This window comes from Opisthocomus hoazin, chromosome 12 (assembly GCF_030867145.1).
Source record: "Opisthocomus hoazin isolate bOpiHoa1 chromosome 12, bOpiHoa1.hap1, whole genome shotgun sequence".
Classification (NCBI taxonomy): domain Eukaryota; kingdom Metazoa; phylum Chordata; class Aves; order Opisthocomiformes; family Opisthocomidae; genus Opisthocomus; species Opisthocomus hoazin.
The window spans coordinates 6,287,983-6,309,801 of record NC_134425.1 but is presented as its reverse complement, the minus strand read 5'-3'; the positions used below and the strand labels follow the sequence as shown (position 1 = coordinate 6,309,801).

The 21,819-nt window shown below is 44.3% G+C and overlaps 1 protein-coding gene across 1 annotated transcript; it reads left to right on the top strand.

Moving 5' to 3' along the window:
* The first annotated feature begins 2,256 nt into the window (after positions 1-2,256).
* WFDC1 (WAP four-disulfide core domain 1) lies at positions 2,257-17,875 on the top strand. Its single transcript, XM_009945349.2, has 7 exons — positions 2,257-2,660; positions 9,180-9,375; positions 9,967-10,050; positions 11,690-11,830; positions 13,048-13,089; positions 13,927-14,001; positions 15,132-17,875. Exons 1-6 carry the CDS (start codon positions 2,514-2,516, stop codon positions 13,983-13,985), a joined length of 669 nt encoding a protein of 222 aa, XP_009943651.2. The 5' UTR covers positions 2,257-2,513; the 3' UTR covers positions 13,986-14,001; positions 15,132-17,875.
* The last annotated feature ends 3,944 nt before the right edge of the window (positions 17,876-21,819 follow it).

The following is a 21,819-nucleotide window of genomic DNA, read 5'->3' as shown; positions in this document are numbered from 1 at the left end:
TGAGCTCTGCCTTCATCTGAAGGTAACACTTCAGTCATTAGGGAGTCACTCTGCGTAGCTGAGTTGTCCACAGTTGTCCTTATTAAATGCAGAACCATAGAATCAAAGAATGGTTTGGGTTGGAAGGGACCTTTAAAGGTCATCTAGTGCAACCCCCCTGCAATGAGCAGGGACACTCTCAACTAGATCCGGTTGCTCAGAGTCCCGTCCAACCTGGCCTTGAATGTCTCCAGGGATTTCTCCAGAAATTTCTGGTTTCTCCAGAAAGAAGACAGCCTGAGGGAAATGACCTGTTTAAAGGAAAACTGGGATAAATACTGTTTTAAATTGGTGACTACAGCTCTGGGAGAGAAGAGAATCAGCAGTCGGTGCAAAGCAGGTGACAGGGACCTAGAGCCATGCTTTCTGCTGAGACGGTCTTCTCAGCAGCCTGGTGGAGGGCGGTGAAGCCTCTGTGCCATGAAAGGCTCTCCAGCCCAAATGCATGCTCCCTGTCCCCATCTGTGCCTGAAGCAACTGTGTCATGGGGTCCCCCCAAATCCTGTCAGTCCCCCAAAACCCCACTCATGCCTTAGGGAGCGACTGTCATGTTATTGCAGGAGAAAACTATGGATCAAGCAGTGATGAAGATTATACAAATACAGAGCAATATACAGTCATTGCATCTCCACAGAGATCCCCTCTGAGACACTTGCCGTCAGAGCTCCTTTGGGAGGCCATAGACTCCATGCAGAGGCAAAGCAGCTCACTCTGCTAGTCCCAGCAGAACCTCTTTACATTGCTGCAGCTGCGAGCTTAACTCTTCATTCTTGTTCCCCACCCTGCTCTCTCTACTTCCCTCCCATAACAGCAGTCCCTGCTTGGCTTTTCTTACAAACTAAATTCCCTGGCATGAACTGAACAGGTTTTGTTGCTAAGAAGCTTTCTACAGCGGTAGAGATATGGACAGGACTGTGCCAAAGCACAGTTAGTGCTAGAAACCCTGTAAACCTCTTATCTCTAAATAAATCAAATATATTCCGTTAAGTAAAGAGCTCTTAAAACCCACATCTCACTCATTCTTCAGATTCCTGTAACCATATTCTGGCAAGCTTGGAGATGAAATCCTTTGGCTACCACCTACATGCAGCTATTGACATTCTGGCATGGATCAAAGTGACTTGCCACAGCTTTCAGGTATAAGGAAGAAATGGAAGATTTTTTCTGTATTTGTCCACAGGGTCTAACTCTCCAGAGCAGACCCATGTTACAGCAGATATGAAATAAATTCAATGCATCCAGCAAGCCTCCACTCTGCTCTGCCTAGGCTATAGAGTGGAGCTGCAGTCAGTGTAAACGGAAGGCAAGCAGGGCTTTGTGTTCACATCTCAACCAGCTTTGTGTTTCCATTTCTTCTGTCATTCCAGGTGGAGGCTGGACAAGCTGCTGGAGCAGAAATTCATGGGGGATTATAAAATAAACAGCCCCCACGTTTGGCTCAGGAATCCCTGAACAACATTACTGAAGGCTGTGAAAGTACATGCATGCATACATATACATATGTATATATGTATCTGTACTCATGTATATATAACAGTTGCCCGGTTCTCACACTTTTTCTTTGGCACCTGCCTCAGCCTCTGTCCCAGGCAGGATGCTGGAATGCTCTCAGCCTGATTTCATAATTCCATTCTCATTCTCCAGGCACTTGGGTGCCTGAATATCCATGTAGGTGTCTAATACTCCACCTCCAGTCTCTCTGTCTCTCCCATTGTCAGGCACAGCCTGACTCACGTCCCCTTCCTCACTTTCCATTTGGTCATGTAATTTCTAAACTGCCTTCCTTCCCTATTCCCCACCCATGCATACGGATTTATTTTTCCCCAATGGCCACATCTTCCCCTTCAAAATCATTTTCAGAAAGCTAATGTCAATTTGGTTTAATTAAAGCCCCTGCATGATTATCATATCTTTAAATAATTTCCTTCGAGCAATCTTCATGTGAAGTTACCACTTTGTCAAAACATGATCTAAAGCCACAGCTCAGGGCACAGGGGGAAGCACACAAAGGGAGAGCCGAGTAGCTTGGAAAGTTTGGGTGAGCTGTTTGCTAGAAGCTGCAGAGCCCACCCCTCCAAGACCTTTATTTCCCCCTGCGGCAGCTGTCATCTGATCCCACGCTTTGGCTTTGAATGGGGCTCTCTGAGGATGCCAGATGTTGGGAACAAAGGTCTAAAAATAATCTTTCCAAATAATCTTGCTATCTATCATTCAAGGAGAGCATGTGCTTTGTGTGAACATGTGAGCTGAGAACCTGATCTAACTTTGAGTAAAGAAGTTCAACAGCAGCTTCTGCTTGTGGGCTCTTTTTTTTTTTTTTCCCTTTCCCTTCCCAGAAGCTGCACAGCGAAAAGCGGCTCTCACCAGCGATCAGCCCTCGCTCTCCCTCCCTCCCCGTCTCTCTCCCTCCTTGCCAAGACTGAATCGTCTGGATCCCAAAAGCCAGGCGCCTTATTCGATCTCTCCTCAGGAAAATGGATTCCAGGGTGCTGTCAGAGATACATTTATGTAAGAAGATCTTCACTGCAGCCTTGTGTGTCTTAGTTTTGCTGCCAGATTCGGGCTGTGCAAGGAATCTCTGGAAGCGTGCTCTACATCTGAAAATGACGGAGAAATATGATGTGAGTAAACTGCGGCGGGGTGATTCTGGGGGAGCTGAGTATGCTCACTGTGAAAAGGGGTTTTCTTTACGTATGTGTATCATTTTAGAATAAAAAGTATTCAAATCGGCAGGCTGTCTCTTTATGAAAGGGTTGCATTAAGTTTCCCAGGCTGTACTAAACTTTTGCCACCTAGCTGCTGCAATGGGAAACTTTGTAAAGCATGCCTGGAACAGTGAAAAGACATTGGCACGGCAGCCGTCACTGCTTTTCCTAGAAACTGCATGGGGCAGCAAGGGAAGCGTGAACAGGGAGAAGGGGAATGCGAACCCTGTGTGTCTGGGGATAGATTTTAGGGTAAAGAAGATAATGATGTGATTTATTGCTTAGAGCAGGGAGGAGGAGGAACTGCCCAGTTCCTCCACTGCCTTTTGGGGTAAATGTCTCCAGCTCCTAGTGATAACGTGTACTGAAGGGACAGTGGCATTGCCTTGGGTTTTGGAAATCACTGGAGCACAGAGACCTTCACCATCTGCCCCATCTGCCCCGACCACTTTCAGCAGACTTCCATGGTCACCTGGCACCAGCCACTTTCTTACCTTCAAGCCATCACAAGAAAGAACAAACCAGGAAAGGACAGGAGACTGTGCAAGAAAACACAGCATGGAGCTGCAGAGGCTCCAGTGTCCCCTGTGCATCGAGGGAGCACTGGAGCACTTGCTGTGCCTCCCAGTGTGTCAGAGGGGAAAAAGCCATGTGATTATTTGCCAGTGGGGTACTGAGCACAACCACCATTTCCAAATCTGCAGTGGCACTTTGAGCAGTACTGGACTTGAAACTGAAGAAGCAACAAGTTACTATGAGTGGAGAAGAGGATGGTGCTGGGTCTTGTTCTGCTGTATCTGGGTCAAAAGACTGTTAAAAATGGCCATGGAGGAAATTTAAAAAAAACAGGAAAATAATTTGATAGCTTGACTTTCAGGACCTGCTGTTTAGAAGGAAAAAACCTTGAATTTGAAATCTTGACTTACTCCATTAAAGTCTCCATAGAAGCCAGCACTGACCCAAGGCTTCTGCCCCTTGAATCACCTAGGTGGAAGCCCCAGTCAGTCTGTTTTCTCATGCTCTGGTCTGATTGCGTCTTCCAGCCATCGTGTGTGCACATAAACAGCTCCTTGGTGTCACCTGGGATTCCTCCACCTGTTTTGTGCAGCCACACATAAAAACTTGTAATTTAAAAAGGGTGCTTTTTTTTGGTCCGTGAGATCTAGAGCGATGTTTGGAGACAGCTACATTTGCTTTGTGTGGTTGCTGACTCAGAAGTGTGACACACATCTTTTGCCTGTGCTGAATGGACTGGAATATGGTGCTCCTGTCTCCTTGAAATTCCACAGAAAATATTGTGCTAACATTTGAAAGGCACCACAGTATTTTACAAGAAATGTTCTGCATTGTAGCCTCTCTTGGGACAGGGTATCATCTGTTTTGCACTTTAATTGGAAAATGGTGACATGAAGAGCTGCATTTCCTGCAAAATCACTCAGTGGAAAGTGTATTTATTACTATGTTCTTCTGTCATATTTCAGTGGAAGCTCAAATTCAATAGGAGCTATGAAGTAAATGACCCAGAGAGATAGGACAGGAGTAGAACAGGAATTTACATGTTGTCCTTCAGGTAATGTTCTCTGTAGAGGCACAGAGCCCGCTCCCCTGAGGATATATCCTCTTCTTTCATTCTGCGGTTCTTCAAAGGACTGTTTTTCCTGGCAGCCAGGAATCCAGGTGCTACTGATCTGGCAAGCTCAGCTATAATTGCTCATATTGACAGAAACATCTTATCTAGGGAAAACAGAAAATGCTTTTCTTTTTCCTTCTCCTGGAAGCCTTGTAAGGAGGAAGACATCCACTCTCCATCCTCTTATCCACCAAGAGACTGTTTTGGCAGCCCCTCTTGTTTCTCAGAGAGATGCTTTCTTGTCTACCAAATGCTCTATGTTCCCTACAGTTTGAAAATCAGAGGCTGTGGGTGGAGCAGCTGATTTGTGAGTCACTTGGATAGAGGGATAGCAGATGGAGGTGCTCACGGCAACATGCAGCCATACAGAAGATGGGCCATGGCCATCCCTGTGGCACCACCAGAAGGACATGGGCAAGGTCTGTAGGAGGAGGGGGTGGTGAGGGGTAGGGAGTTGACTGAGGGTGATGTAGTCTGAGTCCGAAAAATCTGAGTCCACAGTAGGAGGAACACATCCATCAAACTGCTGGCCACAGAATGACGAGCAGGTGTTAGGATAAGGAGCTGGCTTGAGGTCTGGCTAGGAGTTTTGTATTGAGGACTCTGAGGAAGGGTGTTGGTTGGCAAAGAGGGATCAAGTGGGAATGGAGAAAAAAGAGGAGAGGGAATACAGTGAGAAGAAAAAACTGGCAGTCACAGTGGGATGGAGGGGTTTCCAGCTTTTAGCAAATCCATGTATTTTGCAGCCAGAAGGACACTTGTCAAGTTTACTGATTTGCAGCTGGTGTTCTGCAGCCCCCACACAGTCTGTGGACTGTTCCTAAAGGGCAGAGGGAGGGAGCTACCTGGGAGTGGGCTTCAACTCATTATCAAGACACCCACATGTCTGTTGGGAAAACCTGGGGCAGTCTTGATTTTATTCCAATGTCAACTGCATCGAGTCTTTTAGAAAAAAATCCAGCCTTCTTTTAAAGATTTCCAGAAATGAAGAATTCCTCGCAGCTGCTGTAATGTTCTTCCAACAATTCATTTACCTGCCAGCCAGCTGTCCTGAATCAACACTGAGACACCCTCTTTGTCTACCAGATTAGCACACCTCCCATGAGATTTCTGTCCCGCATATGCCTCAGGGTAGCATACGAGCAGAGTAGCCCTCCACCTCCCCTGCGAAACTCGCACGCACATGTATGTCTTGCACTGCATTCCCTCCTTTCCGGTCCTCTAATTGCTATTGCACATCTTCTTTGCCCACCCTAATTTTGAAACAATCTTCAAGTACTGCAGACACCAGAGCCAAATTTATTAATCCAGAGACAATATTGTTCCTATTTTGGTCTTGTCCTTCAGATTATTTAACCCTCCATCAGTCTGATATTTGCAACTTTGATCACCGATGATCTGTGTTTTTCCAGGTCTTTGATAGAAATATTGGAGGGCTCTAAATTCCTCCTGACTGTGTATTGTTTCAGAGAAAAGGTGGTTTATGGCCAGTATTTGGAAATACCTGCCAGGGGCAGAACTGGTAGCCAGAGGCCATGTATGATCTTGCAGATGGCCATATAGAATATAAATTAGCAGCAAATTGTGCTTTGACAAAAACCCAGGGTCCAGTTTCAGGTGCAAATAATAGAACAGATATAGGATTTTTTGGTGGCAGACTGCATCCAAGAGTTACTATTGAAAATATGGGTTGGGAGTGGGTGATTGCATTCAGTTTTTTCCTGGTCGTCTTCACTGACCTCCAGGGTTCCTCAGCTGAACTCTGAACTTTTCCCCTTACTTTGTTTTTGCGTATCTCTAAGGCAGATATTGTCATTAAAAGGATTTAATAAGGCTCCATGGGAAACAGCAATTTGCCTCCTGCATTGAAAAAATATTATTAAGGGAAGAAGTTTTGGCTATAGTCACAAGCTGTAAAAATAATAAATCCAAGCTATGCTCAGATCCCAACTGTGAATCCTAGGAGAGCTTTTAAAAAGACCTTGTAACCCATACCTGGAGACATTCTTAACCAGGCTATTTTGGGAATGAGGGAATCCTGTTTCCCACTGGGATGGATTATGCATACATAAACCAATGGCAATAGTTTTATTAGACCAAACATGCAAAAAATATTGGTCTAACCATGAGGTTTTGAAAGAAAGGGGTTCAGAGCAATAGATGAAAAATGAAAATGGGCAGGAAGGTCGTGAGGTACAAAGTTATTTGGCTAAAAATATTATATTGTTCCCAAATGGAAATCTCATTCATTGAGCCAACTGTTCATTGCAATTTTGGCTTCTTGGTTTCTGAATCATCTGTGAAGCAACTGCAGTAATTGTTTGGGGGCTGGGTTTCTTTTTTTGATGTATCCATTATTTGCCAGTATTATTTTGGTCACATTTCAGTCTGCAGCTGACATTTCAAATAACAGAATAGCAAACTGTGACCTTCCAGGATGAATGCTCCCTCCAACAAGGAGACCTCTTAAACGTTTGGAACTGCATAGATGTATCGTTAAATGCTGTCTTATATCCCAAAATTATACTTGGTCCAAGCATTTTCTCTATTTAAAATCCAACAACAGCAAAAAAAGTTCAACTTGCAATATCTTCCATTCAAAAGCACTTTATTTCAAACCTGGAGTGTTTTCAGCCTTCGAGGAATGGAATGATGTGATAGTTTACACCTTGTTTTATGCTTTAACATTGAAAATGTCGTCAAAATTAGGAATTTTTTTTTCAAACCTATTTTGTGGTTCAAATAGCCTATCAGTTCCTGGGAAAATAGCCTCATGGAAGGGTTTTTGAGCAGTTTCTTGCTCACTGAATGGAAACAACTACGGGTAAAGCAGAAGAAAATTGTTTGTTGGTATTGGGAACAGGACAGGCTGATACAGGGAACAGGGCAGGAGGCTGTCATTTGTGGAAATATTAGGAATTCTCTCTCTCACACACAGATATGCACACACATTATTTAACCAGTTATAACTATAACCAGGATATGGATTCTCTTAAACTTACACCTTGTAACAGAAATTAAAGCTTTTAATCATCCTGCCTTTTCTCTGTACGTCTACATTGGCTGACACTCCATCGCTGTGCAACCAGGCAGCGGAGAAAAATCACTGCTCTCCATTTCCCCCTAGCTATGGCTCAAAGAACAGAGGTCAGCTTTGGTGTGAAAACCACCACCTTATCAATATGATTCTATGCTGTGTACAATATGGAAGTAAAATTTCTGACATCAGTACCACAAACAATGTGCATCGTCATTTCTTTCAGTGTCCCTTGGGGTTGCCTTCATTCTTTATGTCACAAATTATCCCAAGGGAGTGAGGATGATACTGTTTCCACCATTACAGATAATTGATTGCTGCTCAGTCACACGTAGCGGCAGAGGCCATGTGGGCCAGCAGTCAGTCCCCAGGGCAATGGACCTCCTGGGGCCTGTCCTGGGACATTTTTTTCGACAGTTCATGTGGGGACATGCTGTTCTGCAAAGGCACACATGCTCTACAGAAGCCATCGGGAGGTTTCAACAGTGAGGATGCAGCAGCATGTAGATGAAGAGAGATATTAGTCTCACCTCAAATTTCTCCATAGCCTGATGGTGAAATTCCCTAGCAACCCCCTCAGGGACAGTTGCACCATGTTGTTTCTTGGAATAACAACCCCAGTTGTTCGTCACTGATTTCGTAACACAGCAGTGATCGGGCCAAGTATATATAAGACTCTTAAACTCAACAGCCTGCTAGCGAGTGCAGCACTCACTTCATACCTCTGGCTAGATGCTGATCTCTTTTAAAAGTGCAAATCCAGAATCCATCTTTTGATTCAATTAGAGCGCAAATCCAGAATCTATCTTTTGATTCGATTAGAGCTTATTAATGTTTGTGAATAAATCTGAGAACTGATTGCCCTTTCTGAGTACTTTACGCTGCTCTGGGGAGCTGAGCTCAAGCCCAGAGATGAGTAGTTTAGCCACAGGTGAGAAAGGAGTGGGCTTGGGTGATTCATCTCTCTGTTGGAGGGAGCTAGCTTCTTGCTAAAATGCTGCCAGTGTGAATAATATCTGAATGCTGCCTCTTATAAAAGTTTCTGGTAAAATCCTGTGCCTGTTAATCCACTTTAAATCTTCCTTGTCCTTTCAGTGTGCAATGAGCAGCTGGACTCCTTTCTACTACAGTCAAACACAGCCTCATTTTCTTTGGGATTAGACTGATACCACCCACACAGATCTCACCCAGATCATCTCATGTTTTAGAAATGGTCTCTAATTTAACAACCGAGGACCCTGCAGTGGATAAGCTTGAAAGACTTTATACTGCTCCTCTATAAATTCTGGTCCAGAAGCAGCTGATGAAGGTAGAAGGAGCCTGTTGAAGAGACAGGCACTATTGGGGACATTAGTTCCAGATCTCTTTGGGGACGTAACCTTAAAACAGCACAGTATCATCATTTCCACTGCTTTACTATGAAAAGTATCATGATGATGCTTGGAGTCTTTCTCTCTGTTTTCCAGACAAGTATAAAAGACTTTAAAGGAATTTTTTACCTCCTCATTGTTATTGCAATAACCTTAATTATAAAATGAGTTACACACAATAATTTGGTGATTTAGTGTTTCCAGAGCAGTGTGCTGAGGTGATCATTTAAGTCTCTCTTCAGTGTGCTGAAGACAGGTCTGGGGGATCTGAATGGTTAATTCTCCTCTCTAATGAATACTTGAAAACCGCTTTGAAAATCCCTCTTCTGTTTCAACTGATGGGATGTTTGGTATTCATCTTATGCCAAACCTTTGTTTCCTTTTCTTTTCTTTGCAAGGATTATGAGTACCCTCTTCATTCTCACAGTTCCCACTACCAGAAGAACGACCGCTGCCCGCCACCACCCCAGACTTTGCCTGACCGAGCCTGCGAGGTGCCCAGCTGCCGGTCGGATTCAGAATGTGAAAGGCACAAGCGCTGCTGCTACAACGGGTGCATCTACGCCTGCTTGGAGTCCGTACAGCCACCTCCAGGTAGAGTGGACCCCGCAATCAAACTGTGGTAGAGAGAAGCACGCAGAAATGCTGGCAGTCATCGCCTTCTGCCCTGGGTCTCAGGAAGGAGGCATGGTTTGAGTGTGAGTTGAGGACAAAGCTTTGGTTCCATGCTTCTGATTTCTGGGATGATTGCTGAATCAAGAAATTCTCTAAGGTCAGCTGCTGTTGCAAAATTTCCACCAGCACAAACGGTAGAATCATGTGAGGCCAGTTCTCCTGGGATTATATATGCAGGAAAAGAAGTAATTCCAATCTGAATTAGTGCTCACAGAAGCCAGGCAGCCATCTCAACTGATCCGTACCATGGGAATGGAGGATGGAAAACAACTGCTGCTTTGGCCTTCATGACACCAGGTTCTTGGGGGCCTGGATAGCATCCATAGTGCTCTCACCACTGGGACAACAACAGTATGAACACAAGTATCTTGCTGAACACTCAAATCCATCCTTCAGGAGCCTGGCAGCCTTGTCACTGGCTCTTAGAGGAAATCTGTGACTTTTCCATAACTGTGTGGCCTATGGCTAGTCCATCTTGACTCTGTGGTTTCTTGTTTCTGTCTTTTACAGTTTTAGACTGGTTGGTTCAGCCCAAACCCCGCTGGCTGGGAGGAAATGGGTGGCTTTTGGATGGCCCAGAGGAAGTCTTACAAGGTACAGTACATTTCACTGTCTTCTCTGTGATATCGGTAATGATACAAAGGCGCTAAATAATATATTCATCATACACAGGGCTTGCCAGGGATGTTGGGGTGCTGGAGCTGCTGGTTTTTTATGGATATGGCTTATCCAGCAGAGGACTAGGAATACTGCAGGGAACTGGATTTGTTTCCATTCTTGAAATAAGTAGAAATATCTTTTTTGAAATGAGTAGAAGTGTCTTTTTTTTTAGAAAAAGTCTTTGTCAGCATACACATATTTTCTGCCAGCTTCCTGATAGACCATGGGCAGACTTGGATTAGGAGATCTTTTAATCCAGAGTGGTTTCATCGAACAGATGCCTTGGGCTGGGGCTGGGGCTCTCAGGTCTGAAGGCTGCTTTGAACAAGAGCCCTGGCAAACTTCTCCAAAGTTGTGTCAAGCTGACATGGAGCTGGCAGCATCTAAGCTTGGGGACTGCTGGTAAGATTGAGCTTCTTAGGTTAATTCCATAGGGAAAGGTCTTTAATGTTTTCTGATACCTCAAACTGAAACAAGGAAGGAGTGGGGAGGTGGGAAGAGAAGTTTTCTTCTACGAGACATTCCTAGATGTATGTATGCCTGAAGTTCTTAATTTCTGCATGGAAAGGCTACTCCAGCTTTTGATCAGCTTTAGTTAGATGCAAGTAGTGCAGATAAATTGCCCTCTTTGGTCTTACTCAGAAGGCATCAGACTCACTGAACCTTGACTCTCATCTATTATGGAAACTCCTGGTTCTTCAAGAGAAAATTCTGCCTCCAGCTCACTGGAGTTGCACTGCCAGAAATAAGAAAATAAAGGCTCCTCCTCATCCATCCATGCCATGCTTATATTATTTGTTCTTATCGTAACACCTTAATCTCAGCTCGAGGGAGTAATTAGTGAAATAAGAACCACCAGTCATGGCATGAGAATTATAGCAGAGGTCCTTGAAATTAAAACCCTGGCAAATGAAAGGGTAGAGCGTCCCTGCATAGTCTGTACTTTTAACGGGCACTAACACTGCCTGAGTCCTGCTTTACTTTCTTATTCTGCTCTTCACTTGTTGAAAATCCAGGTTCAAGGTGGCTAAAGCCTCCATTTGTAACAGGGGATGGTACTGCCCTACTCCACAGTGAGTCATGTCTGAGGTTTAAATTCATCGGTAAGTTCATGGGTGTGGAGCAAAGAACAAAGCAGCAAACTGACAGCTTCCTGGTCGTGTTTCCCTGACTCCTCATCCAGCCCGAAATACTGGCTGGAACAGACTGATGGCCGCATGGAGGGACCACACATCAGTGTGAGCATGGTGAGCAGCGGTGGTCTGTCTTCACTGCTCTCCAGCCCTCGCACAGACCCTGCACTACAGGCTGTGGAGAGGGTGTCGTTACAGGTAATCGGGCTGACCTGCGCTCCCCGTATCGGGCTAGACACTTCAGGTTTTGTGTAAGGTGTGAACTGGATCACTGCTCTGCCAGCCTTCTTTGGGAGTGTTAGCTCCTTGGTACCCTTGTGTGGGAAGTAGTCTGAGATTCTGTCTGGGAGGAGATATAGAAGAAAGTGTCCATGTTGTCATATTTTTGTTACCTATGGGTGTTCAAGTCATGATTTATGAGCTGCAGGCTTCCTTTGCAGCTGAGGCCTGCAGTACCACGGAGGATGGAGATGAGCCTCTGCATTGCCCCACAGGCTATGAATGCCATATCATTAACCCGGGCAACACGGCTGAAGGAATTCCTAACAGGGGCCAGTGCATCAAGCTCCGTGGAAATCCAGGTCAGTTGACGTGAAATCTCCCTTCCTTTCTTGTTCTGTCATGCAAACACCAGTAAGGGACAATGCGGTTTCACTGGGTTTGGAGGAGGTCTGGTGGTCCATCTGCTCTCCTGGGCTTCCTGGGTTTTCTGGGAAGCCCAAGGCCTCAAGGCAGTGTGTGACAGCTGGGCTGGGGCTCAGTCCCCACTCTGCAGCCATCTCAAGTCTCTAATGCCCTTGATGTTGGCTGAGCTATGTGAAATAACCAAAGCAGGGGACAGATTTCTTCTTTGCTCTGTATGCCTATGCCCTCTGGGATTGTGTAAGCAGAGCAGGTAGTAACCTGCATGTGCCATTATTACACAGCACAAAAAATACAAATATTTATATATTACTACACACTTAACTATGAAATATGAGTTTCAAATTTCAGTTTTGACTTCTGACTTTGCTTTCTGCATCCAAACACTGTTCCCTTCATTCTGCTGACACATTTGCCCAATAAAGGAGCTTATACAGGCCAAGGTATTTTCCAGGAAAACTCATGTCTAGGTATGTGGAACTTCATCGAATAGTAGGATATGGGTGTCTGCACTGGGCTACAAATCATCTCAGTGTAGAGACATGAGACATCAGTTTTGGCATTTGGTGACTGCAAAAACCAGGGGAAGCAGCAAACCATATCTCTGAACTGTTTCCATAAAAGACTAAGATTTTTTTCCAGAGCTTTTTGATCATCTATTTTATTCTTTTATAACTTTTTCTTTAATAACATCCATAGTAACTCAGTCATGTATAGCTGTATGGCACTTAGACACGAGGTATTTCTAAGAGTTTAAGTAATTATACAAATGGTAAACAGAAAAACCTAGCTGGAACTTGAATTATGTAAAACACTAATAGATGGTCTGAAATTTTACCCAAATTTTCTTTCATTTGAGAAAGTCTGTGATTCCTTGACTCATAGCTACCGAAAAGAACATAACATGCTAGTGGCCAGCAGTTAACCACTCTCAGGGGAAATGAGTTGTGTCCACGTAGTTCAATAATCTGAACAGTTTTATAAGAGGTTTATAGCAGCCTACACTACTTCAGCTACAGAGATCTTTTGCTTTGCTCTTGTGAGGTTATTATTTCCATATCTATAATTTCTCTGTGCTTGTACACAGAAGGCCAGAGTTTAACACAAAGAATGAAGGCTGACTGGATATGTTCTCATTACGTACCTTCTTTTTCAGACGGACGCAACTTGAGGCATAAGTATTACAAGGAATATTTTGGTAAGCTGCTGGCACGAAGTGTTTGCTATTATTAAGCTTTATAGTTATTGCGTTGCTTGCAAGGAATTTGCTGCTTGTGAAATGAAGGCTTGTACATAGCAAAATGAGATTCTTTAGCCTCAACTCTCTGTGCCTTGGTCAAAAGATCTGGTTTTAAGTTCTGCGATGCCCTGACTGTGGACTCTTGAGAATCAGTATCTTCAGCTGTGAGACTATGTGTTAAGTGGTGCAGCCTTCTGCCAGGGGTTCCCACCCGAGGGGTGAGAAACACCCAATCCAGTAACCTTTTGCTATTTTAAAATATACTTTTGGAGCTTTGCTCATGGCCTAGGACTCCTTGCAGATGAATGCAGGACTTTGTCAAAAGCAGGGTCTTTTGCCAAGAGCTTGTATCATGGTATGTGATAAGACGTGACTGGAGCCCAATAAATCAGTCCCTTGTTGTCCCACAGAGAGGTGTCGGGTCCCGTGCACAAACTGATGGCTATGTGTCTCAAAGAAAGCAGTAGGGTCTTCCAGAAGATCTCTTTTCTCATGGCTTCAAAGCTCCTGGTTTCTGCTAACTCTTTGGTCTAGAGGAGGACAGTCAGATCAGATTGGAAGGGATATTCAGATATAACTAGACAACATCTTTGTTATTATAAGATTTACAAATTGGCCAGTTTAGCTGATAAAACTATGAAAGGATTTCCTTTCCTCTGTCCAGCAGGCTATCACAGCTCTCCCAGAGAACTGCTAAATAATGAGACCAGTAAAACTGTACTGCTTAGAGAATCTTCAGAAAACATTTGCCAAAGACTAACTCAAAACCTAACTTTGCTGATATTTGTTTTACAGGAAGCAATTCCAACAATGTGGTTGGCTACGTGAAAAACCAGCAGAAGCACTTAGGCTAATCAAACGTGTGCCAGGGTAAGTGTCCTGTGAATAAAGGGAAAGCTGGGTGAAAATAGTTGGTGCTTAGTATGCAATTATTTAAAGAAATGGTTGTTTGAAGGTGAAATTACCTCACTTACAACAGCATGAGGACAGCACCTTAAACCTATGTACAGGTGCATACCTGAGGCTCTGTGAATTGCACTGAAAACCCTATGGTGACAAACAGATGGTGCCGTAAAAGTACCCCGAGAACCTGTGTCATTGGAGATTTGACGGAGCACTGGAACAGGTTGCCCAGGGAGATTGTGGAGTCTCCTTCTCTGGAGATATTCACGACCCGCCTGGACGAGGTGCTGTGCAGCCTGCTCTAGGTGACCCTGCTTCGGCAGGGGGATTGGACTAGATGATCCACAGAGGTCCCTTCCAACCCCTGCCATTCTGTGATTCTATGGATATGGAGCTCTGCAAACTGTCTGTGGAGAAGTGAATATCTTTCCCAACTCTTACTCTCCCCCTGCCACTCTTTATTCCAATTTCACAAGATGCATCTGATTTCTTTGAAGAACCTTTGCCTTGTGGATGTTTAGAGGATGGACTGATTTTCAGGATGAAAAATAAATGCTGCAAAATTTCATGTGCCTTAAGACTTTAAACTTTCTGTTTAGGGTCTTCTTCTAATGCAGGTAGAAGTGCTCCTGCAAGACAAATTAAAAAGCTCTTTATTCTGGACTGATTGCAGTAAGGGTCAGTCTTGCAAATACTTAGGCACATCGGTGATTTTGTGGGATAACTTTATGTGTGCGAACAGTTGCACTGATTAGTGTGACCCACTCGTGTGAGTAAACGTACACGTATCTGGCCAGAGCAAAGCCAACTGAAAAAGCTCCAATCATTTTATCAGGCTTTGAATTAGGCAAGAATGAAAATATTTATTATACCAAAGTTTCTGTCCCAAGATGGTTTTCTCAACACTTTCAACTTTACTTTAAAACTAACTTGAGCTTAACTGGCAGTTACGAGAACAAAGCAGTTCAGTGTGTCTTTTATGTACCTACGTCAGGCTGACTGTTAAGATTACACAGCTACATATGGACAAGTTCTGTGCAAACATCCCAGGAAGGATAAATATTTTAATTCCTTCTTTTTGTTTGATTTTCACCCAGCTGGACCACTCTGTTAAGCGGCTGTCAAGGAATCCTTTACCCAACAATTTTGTGTTTTGGAAGAATTCTGGTCCCAAATCTCCACGAGCACGACTTCAGCGTTACCCTGATCCCTGCCCACCAGTGATAAAAGAGTTTGCTATTCAAGAAACAGGAGGAGTCTAGATATTAAGCCTATCAGCAGGGGGAGAAATGTGATCCCCCAAAAGAAACCACACCATTTATCAGCTGCCATTCTACCGATGAAATGTAAATACCTCTGAGCGGATCCCTATAAGCCACAGCGCCATTATCGGATTGCTGGAACAGACCCTGCCCTTTATTTGTGTGATGTGTGACCGATTCAGATTTCAAGACCATGAACATAACTCAGCATTATAAAACGAAGTGACGTCAGAATTGTACCTAAATACTATATCTAGGTTGCATTAAAATAGGCAAGAATGTGAGACTAAAGCGGCTCTCTGGATCAGATCCAGTGCCTGCCTGTCTCGAACAACTTTAAATAAGCCTTTTCATAAGCTTAAAGTTCGAAGAAACCTACAGGTTTCTTCTTTTCCTATTTTTACCTAGGTTTCACCAGGTTTGACACCCAGTCTACAAGCCTAAACCTGAAATCTTAAGAATCTGAGAAACTCTGAGCTAGGACCAAAACAGGTTTTATAAATGTTTCTTTTTAAGTTACTTTCCTTTAGCTTCTCAGCCTGGTGAGCTGCAGTTTGAGAGCTAATGATGGTATAGATTTCTTTCTACAATACCTAAGCAGACACACATGTATGCCAGTCTTTGTAAGTTATTTTTTTTCAGCCAACACAGTTAATACTCACAAAATGTACATCTGCATTGTTGCACCTGCAAAACCTCAAAAAAAGGGCTGAAGTCTGGATTATTTGTTGAACATATTAGAAAAGAAAAAGCAGGATAAATTTGTGTGATTAAAAGAATTGTCTGGCAGATGGGCAACTGCTTTTTAGAAGTCCTGTACCTTTATGTTGACTGTCATAAATCCTTAAGGTCAAGTTATATGTGTTTGGGCCTTACAGCTTCTTTTGGCTGTTTAGCATTATAAAATGGAAAAAACATTTTCTCTGAATGTTTTCCTTTTCTGTGGCAGTCCTACAGGGACAGTTGCATTTCATTTTGACAAATCTGCCAGAGTTGCTAGGCAAAAGAAGCCATTTCCTCCCTTACTTAGTACGTGTCCCCATCTGCATGCATAAAATTAGCATTTTAATATGCAGAGTAGTAGTGGTGTATATAAATACCCAATTCACAAATGCAAGTGCCTGCTTCCACCCACAAACTATGGGATTTTTTTTCCACTCACCGAATGTTTTAAGCCAAATCTAAGACACCTATAAAACACCTGATACTTCACATATGACATTTGCAGCTGGAGAGACGAAGGATGCCAAACTCCTCTTCTGTTCCCTATCATAAACAGGCACACTCCTCGATGCTTTATAGAGCAAAGGAACAGATGAAGGGCTCTACATTTTCCTAAATATCTTCATTTGTTGAAGCCCACTAGATTCTTTATGCCTTTGATCCAAGTTCTAGGTATTAAATGCAGCACCATATTCGGACAGATCCATTTCTAGAATTTTATCATATACAGCTTCATACAATGATATCTTAACTCCTGCTGAGAGACAGGAGGCCATCCGTATTTTATAGTTCCAATCTCAGTTTAGGCTAGAAACTTGCCGCTTTGCCACTGACATTACTTGATGACTTAAAGCAGCACAGCTCATCATGAAAGTCTTAATGCAGCCTTGCTCCTAGGTGCTGCTCAGTGAAATGGGTTGACTTTTTTTCAGCATTACTTTTTGCAGAAAAATCAAATTCTGATTAAATGAGCAAAGCCCTGCAATGGTTACTGCTAACTCCCAAAGAGCAAAGGCCAAACTGTTCTATTTTTAAATTAAAAATTCAGTGCCTAAAAATATCAGAGGATCCACCTGAAAAATATGTCTTGAGCATTAACAAATTTGCAAGATTAAAACTTCTCAACCTGATCTTGCAAAGCCTCCAAAACTATGCTTAATTTGCGTGGACACAGTCACTTCAGTGGCTGCTTTTTTATTGCTACAAAAGCACATATCTGACCACATTGCTGGATAGGATGGGAAAGATATTTTCTACTTGCAAAAGGAATTTTTTAAAAAGAAAGTTGACAAATTAATAATTTGTTGATGAATTTCTGTTTACTGGGTGTTATCAAAGACATCACCCTTCCTTGTGGTGCTATAATGCTTGGGGTTTTTTTCAAGCTAATTCATTTCAAGTTATTAATTGTTAGAAACACAAGCCACAGAAGAGGCTTGTCTAAATGCTGTGTTTTCAAAACTGGCATCCGTCACCTGCTGAAAAGAAAACACAGACTGAATGAGTTGTCCTCAGCTTATCTTCTCTCCAAAGACAAATGGCTTGACAACAGCCTTGTGAAGCACAGTAGGAAATCACTAATGTAGATTGGTTTTAATATTCTTGTGTACACTTTAAAGCATGTTTGGTGCTATGATAACCTTTACGTGTATCACTGTGTGCTAGCAATGCTCATGGCCTCCCGGATCCCCAAGCGCTGCTGGCAGTGCCCATGGAGCTGCTCTGCCCTGCGGTAGCCAAGGATCTGTGGAGGCCCAGGCAGACCCTTCCTGGTTTGTGCCCATGGTGCTTAGACATGTACAGGTTCTCCCACTTCGGTGCTCAATAAAAAGTGACCAGTATATTTTTCAACTCTGTATGGTTTCAGTTGTGTGTTCTTCATATATGCTTGCTTCAAATTATGAAAAAAAAGACAAATCTTTTAAATTTTAGTTGTTGAGAGAGCTCAGAAAACATAGGCACAGGGAGACAAAAGTCATTTTGTCCACTGGAAGCGAGGTGACAGACCCCCCAAACACATCTACCACCAGTGTCCCCTTCCAGAGGTGCCATCTTTGTAGGTCAGAAGCTCACTCAGTTCTTGGTGCCTTCATTTCTATTGCCCAGACAGGAGCTGATGGACAGTACTGTAAAGAGGATAGTGATGGTGACCCAAGTAGAAGGTGACTGTTTGGTTTGACCAGGCATTTTGCATGTTGATTCAGAGCTGTTGTTTGCTGCCGGATGGGTTTGAGCTGCCACCTCAGGCGATTTTTCCCTGCATGAGCAGCTGCCCAGACAGCTTTGCAGGAGGCCAAGGCTTGCTTGAAGGGTAGAAAAGCAAACCAAGTCGAAGGCCAGCGTTGGGCTGGTGCCCATTGCAGGATACCAGAGCTGAAAGAGGAGCCCAGTGCTGAGAGGATGGGGTGCTGAGCACCCTGTTTCCAGGAGCAGACAAGACTTCACTGTCCCACCAGCTCCACCCATGCTGGTCTTGCTCTACCTGCTCAGCTGTAGTGGGCAGGAGTCCTTCTGCATTGCTTCCCTGCTGCCCTGAAACCGTAACAGAGAAGTCACAGGGAGAGAAACTGCCTGTAATTTAACTGGGGAGGGAAGAGCAGTGGGTTTCATTGCTTTGAAAAGGTTTTCTGTGGGTTTTGAGAAGACACCAGCTAGCACTACGTGTCAGGGTAGCTCTTCAGTCTGGCAATGAAGTCATCCTTGGGATCACTAGAACTTCTCGTGGCAGTGGTCATCTGGCCTGTTCAGATGGGGCAATCACAAGATGTCAGTACACAACTCATGCCTCCTGATGTGAAGCATAAGGTGGACTAAGTACCTTGGCTTTCAAGAGAATGATCTGTTTGGTGAACTTCACAAAATCGTGTTTTGATTTTAACTTGTTTCCATGCTAATGCAAGAAAATATAGTTTATGTTGATGTAGCCGGCTAACGGGCTTTGAGGAAAAACATTGTATGATCTAAGGCATCATCTGGAGATGACACTGAAGGTTACCGGTGACCTCAGGATTTTACATAGCCTCTATCAGCAGCATTGACAAGACAGTAAGGAACCGAGTCCCGAAACTTTGTTCTTTGCTTTTATAACTGGGGCAGAGGATGTTCTGTCCAGGGGCCTGGGAAAAACCCAACCGGAAAGCAGAGTATTTGGATGTCTGGGTAGCAGCAAACTCAGTAAATTCTGTCCATGCACCAGAGTTTTTTTCCCTCAAGGTGGCACAAGAGGAACAAAAGCGGGACGAGCCCTGGTCACCGCGAAGGAAGCAGATGAAGGAGCTGTGAGTTTTGAATTGACAGCAGCACCCTGCACTCACAGCAGCAACCTTCGGGGCTCATGGAATCTCGGATTACAGCTCCTTTGCTGTATGCATCTTCACAACAGATATTTTCTATTTCAAAATAAAAATGGTTTTCCAAACAACCTACTTAGAATTGGAGTCTGACCTTGAGATTTATTACCCAATAGGAAATAATATAAACGTACTATAATTGCTGTGTGTTATATTTTTTATAGTGTGAAAATGTAAGTCTTAGAATGAAGAAATACAACTAGTATTAGTGTTGTTTTCTTTACATTATAGTCTAGATTCGGTTTATCCGCATATTTTCTGAGCCATGAGATAGTAATATACATGAATTTCCTTTAGATTTCCTAACAGCCAGAAATCAAAAGCAGCAAGAGAATGAAACTTGAGGTCATCCAGCAATTTTGCAGAGCGTGTGGCAAATACTGAGCAACAACTATGTTTTCTTTCTGCATTTACTGAATTTCGTTGGTGCCAAAATGGAATTTCACATTACAGAACTGAATGAACATAAAGATGACAGACAGGGCCATGGTCCTGAGCCCAGACAACACTGTTTCTCCTGAGCTGCAGGTCTGCTGGGTCATAAGCCCAAACACACCAATTATTATGGTGCATTATTACGCTCATCAACTCATATTTCTGCTTTTCTCTGTCCTGTCTGTCTCGGTATGTTTGTCATACCCCTCACTGCATCATTCCCCCAGCTGACCGAGGCTGGGAGAGGAGGAAGGTGCCTGCAGTGCCGGGGCCCAACGGGTGCCCCCACGCCAAGCCGGGATGTGGCGTCTTGTCCTGTCTCCGCATTGCACAGATTCTGGATTTGGTTCTTCTCCGGCTTGTGTACACACACCGAGCTACATGTGTTTCCACAGGCAGCAGCTTTTTGCCAAGAGGAGGGAGTTAAATGAGGAAACCGTCAGCGAGAGCCTGTTGCTCAATCAGCCGTGCTGTCAGCAGCGCTTGGCTGGCGAGAGCTGCGCTCGCACTGCACAGCCCATGTCCACGTCGCACGCGGCAGAGCCCCAGAAGGACGCCCGGGCTCCTCGCGGGCGGCAGCTCCCCTCGCTGTGCGCCGGTTGCATGGATGATGGGTGAGGTTTCAGGATGAAAAAAGCAAGAGCAAACCCAAGCAAATCTTTTTTCCTACCTTCCTAGAGAGAGGGGCAAGATGTTTTTCACCACTTTTCTATCAGAGACATGAGGAATGGCTCAACATGATCCCAAGGCTATGACTACTCCAAACAGACTCTGAGGAACAGAAGAATGTGTTTCCTTGCCAGGCGGTGCCTGCTTTGCCTTATCAGGGCCACGGCAGAGCCAGCTGGCTGGGCTCCAGCTCCTTAGACAAGCTACAGAAGGAGGGGGCCACTCCAAAAGCGTATGTGAGCTCGGAGATGTTTTGCCACCACATTCCCATACATTCCGATAAGGTCTGAATCTCCGTATACCTCTGGGAGCCTGGGCTGCCTCCGAGCCCTGGCTAGGCACCTTACTTAAACCCTGGGCAGGGCCTGGATGTGAGCTGCCTCAAAAATCAGTGCCCAGCATTATCCCTGAATTTTTTCCCATGAGAAGGAGGGCTGTTGCAGCCACACAGGAACTTCCTTCACCTGCCTGACGCATCCAGCTGAAGTCATTAAGAAAGCATTTCTCAATCAGCAGCCGAGGGAGTTAGGAAGCCTCAGCTGTGTTTTACAAGAGCCCAGATATTTGCAGGGTGTTTCCCAATCAATTCGCTTTTGCTTCCGTCTTTGGAAAGAAGACCTCCCTCCGGACCACTTCAGTGGGACACTGCTTGGGACAGCGTATGTCATCTGTGGCTGCTAGCAGCACCATGCTGGTGGGGTGTCCCACGGGGCTTCTTGACTTTTGCTAGAGCTGGTGGGACCTGGGGGGGCAAATAGGCAACACTGAAATGCTCCATGGGAAAAGACCAGTTTGATGGAGGTTGGCCAGGTTTCGGGAACTGTGGGCTGTCAGACAGGTGGGAGTCTGGGGTCTTGGCCCCATCATGGTCCAAGTGTCACCATCTCCAGTGCCCCAGAGGTAGGAAGGTGGCACCTGGGTGTCCTGGAAGAAAACTCTTCTCCTGCAGAAAATTGCACATATGTTTTCCTCTGACTGGGAAGGACATTTATTACCTCAGTGCAGTTTTTATTGTCAAAGGAGGATCTTAATCTCATAGTTTACACCTCAGAGACGATTTAAACCTAAGTGAATCCTGTAGTCACTGTGCCTGGGGGAGGATGTAGGTGTCCTGGTGCAAACCAGAGCACGATGCTCCCTGACAGGCAGCTATAAATCTTCAGGAAGGATGCAACTGGTTAACTTTAGCCATATGTTGAGATCCACCATGAATGCACTCCCCTCTAGAGAATGAAGGACTGTGGTTTTTTTAATAAATGAGCATCACGAATTCACACATCACCCATTTATGCCCTCTCCCTGATGTAAATACTTATAAATACCAGCGTTCTGCTGACTGGAGCGTT

Bases quoted from the DNA above. Each gene is read 5' to 3' on its own strand.
- WFDC1 (XM_009945349.2), top strand. From the start codon at position 2,514: ATGGATTCCAGGGTGCTGTCAGAGATACATTTATGTAAGAAGATCTTC. The intron at 10,051-11,689 runs GTACAGTACATT...CTTCCTTTGCAG, and splicing joins CCCAGAGGAAGTCTTACAAG to CTGAGGCCTGCAGTACCACG. The intron at 13,090-13,926 runs GTAAGCTGCTGG...TTTGTTTTACAG, and splicing joins GTATTACAAGGAATATTTTG to GAAGCAATTCCAACAATGTG.